Below are 7810 nucleotides of genomic sequence, written 5' to 3'. Positions count from 1 at the left end.
AAATATGTCAATGATGCAGCTTAACCCTTTCGCTACCAATTGTCGCATATACATAAAACAGCCGTTTCTTATCACACCTCGCCGTAATATTTCTGGAACAGACGTCTTTAGGCAATTTACTTATTCAAAGGGCAAATAAAACAAAGGATTGTTGTGAAACGTTCATATGTCAGTAATGTGTTACAACAAATGTTTATTTTCTACGCTTAACTCCAATCTATTCTAATCTGTTCCAATTTATGCCATACAGTCGCGAAAAAAACCTTGGGCTATTATGGATGTTTTCTTCAAAAGATCCTGGTATATTGATTATTGATCCTAGTCTTGCGCGCACTTCACAAAGATCACTAGCATACGAATCAACTTATAATAATAATACATTAATTGGGTAAATAAAAATCTATCTTAAAACTTGCCGAGCGAACTTTGCTAGCGTCAAATGAAAAATCTAAGACTATTGCAGACTTTTACCAGATGTTATGGTATTGTTCCAGCGCCCTGCCTATGCTCTATTAATATTTATCCATTGATCATACACAATACCCCGGCCCAGGCATCGAACCTGACTATTGTATTCTGACGTCAGTGCAATGCCAAATCGCAATATTTGCCAGGCAGGAACAACAGAATTGTACAACTGAAGCAATCGTCATTATAGCAAAATTCAAATATAGCTCAATTGACGGACACATCTGTCATCATTTATATAGGTAGCCGTTTTTCATAAAATATAATGAAACCGAGACCATTAAACATTTAAGATTATCTTCTTCTTCTTTTATTTTGAATTAATAAAAATGTTGCCACGATCATGTTAGGGATTGCAGCAATTCGGCGAGAGACGACGAATATTACAATAAACAGATTTACTTAAAAAAAAAAAAAAATCTTTTACTTGTCTGCAAATTTTAATAGACTACAGAAAAATAGATGGCAAGTACTTCTTCAATGATCAGCGAGTGAACGGCAGATAATTCGCTGCATAAAAAAGGCCAATCAGAGATGGCCGTTATGGCTCTTTTCCTTCTTAAGTTAAGAAAAAAAAAGGCAGGTTTTACCAGGCGGCCATCATAGTCAGTACATTAGGGTGAATACTTGCAAGAATAATACGTAATAATATATAATGATAATATTAGTAACAAGAATAATATTCATATTTATAGTAATTCTAAGAATTATATAATTATCATTATTCGAGAACTTTAACGAGCTCGCTATCTGTTTGCTTTTCGTAAACAGAATATGATGAGCTTTTTCCGTCATGATGGTTTTCCCCATTCGCATATTTAATTGTTTTATTATACGCTTCAACATGCTCACAGAATTCCTGCCAAAAGATTGGATTAGATCTAGGTTCGAAAATGCTTTTGAAATTGTTATAAATCAATATGCAATCGTTGCATATAATCTCAGCTTTAGCCTTGAAAGTGTCCTCTTCTTCAGCTGTTAAATTCCAGGACTTTAAATTACCTCTATATTTTTGCAAAACTCGTATGGTATTAACACATTCTGGATTACGCAACAGCATTAGTTTATTCAAGTAAAGTTCTTTATACTCTATAAGGATCTCCAAGCAGCGATCGACATCAGCATGTTTTAGGCCCAAGCAATCTTTTATATCTTTTGTCAACTGCACTAATCTATATTCGTGAAGTAAATAATCTTCTTCTTCCAGTTCTTCTTCAATCGCTGATTCAAAAGACTGTTCGAAAAATGATTGTTGATCAACTGATGGTGATGATGATGGCGGACTCATGACAACTTGATTTTCTTTGCGATGTGCTTTTGCCATCGTCGTTGTTTCGCGTACATCTGCTGAAATGTCTTCTGTGCTTGCAGCGTCATCCGCAAAGCTATTAAATGGCGTTTGGACAGATTTGTCTTTACCGGCCCTACTGGCTGTAAGCGTATCCGCTGTAATGTGACTCAAGGTGTTAGCATTCAAAGCGCCAAGGACGACTTCACGTGCTATGTCCTCTCCATGTAACGCGGCCTCTATTTGATTAACTGCATCGAGAAAAGATTTACGCTTCAAGTTTTTTTCTGTCACAAACTTCTCTTTACATTGCAGATATTGAAACAAATCTGTCTGTTTCATATATCCGATTTCACCAGTGCCGTAAAAGTATACAACGAATTTTTTTTTCTCGTAATTTATAATCTGCGCTGGCCAAGCTGGATAGCCTTTCATTTTGGCGAAAACAAAATCGCCCTGATTGAAATGTTTGCCCTCTTTAGCCATTAATATTTCTCTTTGTTTGCAAAAAAAATATTACTATATATATATATACATATTTTTTTTTTTCAAACTGACAGCAATTTATTTTGTAAAATAACTGAAGAAGGCTCCGGTTCCTTTGACCACTTGTATCAAATCAGTCATAAAATGAATATGTTAAACAAGTGCGCTAATCAATAGTAAGACAACTAAATCAATAAACACAAAAAACGCATTTGCATCGTGCCAATATTTTTTTTTTGTGATTTTTACGCCACGCTAAAATGCCAGCTGTATGCTCAACTACACATAAACAAGAACAATGAAATCAATTGCGTGCATAAGCTGCAATGCCTACTTTGTGTTTGGTGCTGAATTTGCTTACAGAATAATCGAAAATCTGTAGTTTTATCTTAGTCTCGCACACACTGACAAAGTTTTCCCCTGTAGTGATACAATACTTCGTCAAATAAACAGGGTCGTTTTCACGTAGCTGAAAGCTAACTTTCAGTTTTGTTTCCAGCCGTTTTTGTCGCACATCTAAATACGGAAGCGAAAGCTAAATTCTTTATACGTGATTACATTCCAGATTTTGCTACACAGTGTTGTAAAATTCACTCACAATATTTCTCTTAGCTACCTTTACAAATACTTTTTCTATTGTTTATAAAATGTAATGTAAAATGTAATGTAAAGATATTATTGTTTATTGCAGCCCTTAGAACCTCAACTCATTTGCACACCTTAAGCTTTTTTTATTATTAAATTATTTGCCTTTCGCGAACGAAATATTATTCGTTACAAAGAAAGGGTTTGGCAGCACTTTTTTCACTAATCTTTATTTTCATTCTAATTCTTAATAATCAAAGACAAGAACACAATAAAATCATGAAATTTATTGAAAAGAAACGTCAGTTTTTATGTTGTCGTCGTTTAATCAATTTCAGCATGTAAACCAAGGGAAAAAACCTGTTAGACCTGAAATACTCAATGAATCAAAAATTCAAAGAAAAAAATCAACAGTTCAATCTGACCAAACATTTTTAAGACTAAATTTTTAAATTTTAATCATCCCACTGCTACACAGGTCTAGATAATAGACATATGTTTACACAAACCAAAAAAAAAAAAATAACGAAAACATCAAAAGTACATGAAAAAGGTAGAAAATTATTAAAAAGCTAGATTTACAAGTTACTGCTTAGCTCCTCCGCTACCAACCAAACAATAAATTAATGAATTGAATAGGATGACGAAATTGCGATCAGAGTTTTGCGCTTATAAATACCGATTGAAAGCAAATAAAAGTACTACGGTACTGTAAGCGTGTTCCTCGACCGATTTGGCCCGTTTTTAACACCAACTTACCTGCAAGAACTTTGAATGCTTCTGTCGAACTTGAAATCAATGGCTTAATTTTGCGGCCAGGAGAATGTTTACAACAGACTACGCAGACTGGCGGGCGAACACGCTTAAATCGATCCAGAATTTGATGCTGCTCAAGACTACATATTTATACTTTGCAAGGTGTCTGACAAATCCTTACGGGGGGGTCAGCAGAGAAGCAAGTCTTAAAAGAATTTTAGGACGCAGAGCCTGTCTCCGAGAAGCTGAAAGCTTACAACGTGAGTTGAATGCTTTGCAATCGATCGTCAATTTGGAAGCAAGTGTTTCGCGCGCGTCTTTTGTCGGAAATGGATAGCAGAGCACGCAAAAAGCAGAGGGTAAACGCGATTTATTCATACCATAATCAGACGATGATTCCTTGGAAGCATGTCCTTCACGTGGTTGCCGTAAGCACAGACCATCCGTTCATAATGCTGTTCAGTATTTTTGTAACTATAAATACAATTTGCAATGCTGAAACTCCCAAACGAGCTCATAAATTTTTGTGAAGCCAGCGATATGCATTAGTTGTCGAAAAAGAAGACATTTCAACATGATCGGCTTTCGTTTCCGTGACCGTCCAGTGCGTTGGCTCATTGATAGCCACGAACCTCTAGCAATTTCTTGCATTCCACGTGTTCATATCAATGGACTATTCAGCTGATTATGACGCGTCAGTGTCTTCAATGATTCCACCTTTAATTATTCATTGTGTACCTGAGATACAAAGCTTGAAGTAAAGGTCTTCAAAGAACGTTTTACAAGAAACAAAAGAACACCCTACCTGGCCAACAATGATGTACATGTTCTCTGTGGACGAATTAAAGATTTTCTACGCTCTTTGATTGAACCTTTGATACCCACTGCTTTGTGGAGAAATCGTTCAACCTACTAAAAGTACCCAAAGAACATTGGATTGCTTGTGGGCCTTAAAAAACGCATGAAGAGAATTCTTAAAATCTAACAAGCTTGTTGCAGCCACATAGCCGCAAGAATAATTTTTGCGTACTCTCTACATGCAGCCTTGTTGAAATTGACCTTAAAGAAACGTAAATGTTTTGAACGCAAAAAGTTGATTGATGATTTTATTTAAAGACAGAATTTTTTAGTTTTATTTAATGAACTCACTATTTTTAACTGTGGTTAGGATTTTTTTATATGTTTGCTTAAAATCTCGAAATGAATTTAAAAGATCAAAGGTATATTAAATTTTTCTCAACTTACAGAAGTATTTAACACTCGAAACTACTGCTTAGGATTTTGATATGCAATAAAATTATTAATTAAATGGATGAGTTCTCTAAAAAAAAAGAAGAAATTGTAACAAAAAGCCCTTAAAAAAACCAATCTCACCAAACGTTAACGTATAATGTTTTTCAATTGCAACTGTTACAGCTAGCATGGACTAGACCAGCAGGAAGTTGTTTTGCTACAAACACGCAATTTTATTTTTATCTACTTCCGAAAAACTTTTCAACCTGCTATAATGGACATAAGCAAATAGTTCGCTTTTTGACCACACAAGAGCATCTGTTGTTCCTGTCGTGTTTGCGATGGATTTTGCAAACAGTGTAGTGTCTCTCATACTTGCACTTATGTTTATGAAAATAATGTAATAATAGTATGATATACCACATAAATAAGTCGTGCAAAAATATATTAATTGGTCAGATCTAATGTCGAAAAAGATGCTCCCAATTTAGAAGCTCTTCAACCTTTCAATCAATCGAATTCCCGTTTTAATTCCCTTTCATTCAAAGCATGTACATATTGCCGTACATTTAAACAATAATTTATCAATTAAAGTGAATTTTTTTATTTCTTTTCCCTAAAATTTCAGAAATTATACAAAAACTCAAAAGGTTAGAAATGTGATTATAAAGTTAAGAAGTGAGGAGAAATCGCACTAAGGAATAGTATTGGTATTATTCATACTACTATCCATGTTATTATAAAAAAGTACAATAACAAAAATACCACAGAAAATAAGCATCGATCAGAGCAACGAACTACCTTACAGAGCATGAAAATCGAAACATTATTAGAATTGTAGCTAATGAATCTAAAAGTAAATTTGACTTTAGTGAGCTACCGTACTTATATTTGTGATTTCTGCGGTATGTCGCTGCATAAATAGTTTTCGCCGCATTCTCTTTGTAGAAACGATGCAGAATTGATATAGAATTAGCTGACTTGGCTTCACTTTCGCAAAAAATATGGTTTATTTTAATTAAAAATAAGTAAACATGAAATAAACAAGGTTCCGTCTTTTTAAATAATGAAACATTTTTTGTGAAATTAAAAAAGAAATGGTGAGTGAAATGAAAGATTTACTGCCAGATAAGATTTGTAGTACGGGCCGAAAAAACTCCTAGTTCTTTGCCTTCCTTAAATACATATTGAGATGACGAATCTGCAAATGAGGAGGAAGTCTTCGTCAGAGTATTGAAAATGATGAGCGATACTAAGTTTAATTCGCACAAGGGGCCAGGACGGGATAGGGTTAAATGCTTAGTTGATTAGTTAGTTCGAAAAGTTTCGAAACAATTATATATTCGACAATTGCTTCAATTGATCTCTAAAGAGCAACTCTGCATAGAAAGTTTGAATGGTGGCACGTTTTTGTTTTACGGGTAAAAGAGATCGTAATGACAGGAAGAAAAAGGCCTGTGTGTCGTTTAAGAAAGTGCGACGAACAAAAAAAAAAAAATTATTGAAGACATAGAAACAATATTTGGAGGAAGAAGACCAACAAATGTCTATGTTATTATTTTACGTAGATATTAAATTTTATTTTCCTATTTTGGTTATAATAAATTTTATTCTAACGAATAGCTAAATAGAGTGCCCTTGGGAATCTATGGAAAGATCTTTCATTTCAGGAGCCTTCGATATTTATCATATCGTTTTCCTTATCATTATAACATAATCATAGATATGCAATAATATGCTGGTGCTTGCAGTCAGTTTGCTTCATATAATATAATCTCTGAAATAGGGTATTCAACGCTGCTTCGTCGCCTACTATAGTCCTTTTTCTCGTTTCGTGCGAACAAAGGTTACGCAGTTTAAATGAATTTCTCTCTATTTTTATACTTTTCCTTTTATTTATTTATTTTTTTTTTTTTTTGTATTTTTATGTTCTTCTTGCAAACTTTTATTTTATTCGTAGCACTTGTAGCAAACAGGAAAACGATATAAATTTAATGTGGAAATGTTGGGCAACAACTTGGACTTTTCCGCATTTCTTTTATTTGCTAATGTTATTTTATAATTTATTATTTTCTGTTGCATCAATAAAAGACATCTTTTGTTTTAAATGATGCATAACAATTTCCGGTGTGCTGTTCTGTAATATTAAATTTATGTAACAGGAAATCGTCGACTTTAAGAAGTCATTAGTACCGGAAAACAGGTACAAGTGGTAGGGGAAAATTTTTTGCTGAATTGCGTTCTTACACTCATCGTCGATGATGAAGTTTTATCACACTGTTTGAAAGTACAAGCTTTTCGTCGGAAAGAACAAGGACTGGTGTTAATAAACACCACGCGCAATTCACCTTAGTCAACCTTAAATTAGTTACTTTTGAGACGTACGATAAAGTTATGAATTATTAATTGCTAGCCCTTGTCAGGATTACCTGCATTGGTGATAATTTATGCAAAACGAGTGATATTCAGTCTTAGTTAATTAATTTTATCTCGGAGAAGGAATTGCTTGGGTCATTTGTGGTAGACGGATTCTTCGAACACATATCGGTTGATCTTCTCTCGCTTGTCTCCAACTTTCTTAAGAAAATCCCATTCAAAATTCGACTAACTCATAGGATTAAATAAGTAAGAAAATTAGATTCAATTGTGACCGAATCTTTTATACCCATCATCGTTATCCTAAAAAACACAAAAAGCAAAAAGAATTAAATTTTGATGTTCTAAAAACACAGAGCCGCTGATTTTGTGCAGGCTTTGTTGGTGTGTCCTTTGAGAAGCGTATCTTCAACCGGCCTATAGGCACACAAGATGAATAGAATTGTTTTACTTTTGATACAAAGCTGGTTTACCAGATATGCCCCTTCGCTTTTAAAACGCAGGACCCAATACCCGTCACTGATTTCAGAGGGTATTCTTAATCAGATTATTCGTTGATTTCGAAATCCCCATTTGTAGATCCACTAATTTATTTTTTAATTTTATATTTCTCTCTGC

General features: G+C 34.1%; 1 protein-coding gene across 1 annotated transcript; it reads right to left on the bottom strand.

Annotated features, from left to right (window-relative positions):
• Positions 1 to 1189: 1189 nt before the first annotated feature.
• On the bottom strand, positions 1190 to 2242 carry LOC119633038. Its single transcript, XM_038026229.1, has one exon. The coding sequence runs from the start codon at positions 2240 to 2242 to the stop codon at positions 1190 to 1192; it is 1053 nt and encodes a 350-aa protein (XP_037882157.1).
• Positions 2243 to 7810: the final 5568 nt, after the last annotated feature.

This window comes from Glossina fuscipes, unplaced genomic scaffold (assembly GCF_014805625.2).
Source record: "Glossina fuscipes isolate IAEA_lab_2018 unplaced genomic scaffold, Yale_Gfus_2 2, whole genome shotgun sequence".
Lineage (NCBI taxonomy): Eukaryota > Metazoa > Arthropoda > Insecta > Diptera > Glossinidae > Glossina > Glossina fuscipes.
Note: the sequence above shows the minus strand (reverse complement) of the source record. Positions and strands in the feature narration are given on the sequence as shown.

Excerpts from the sequence above, each read along its gene's own strand:
- LOC119633038 (XM_038026229.1), bottom strand. The coding sequence starts at position 2,242 with ATGGCTAAAGAGGGCAAACATTTCAATCAGGGCGATTTTGTTTTCGCC.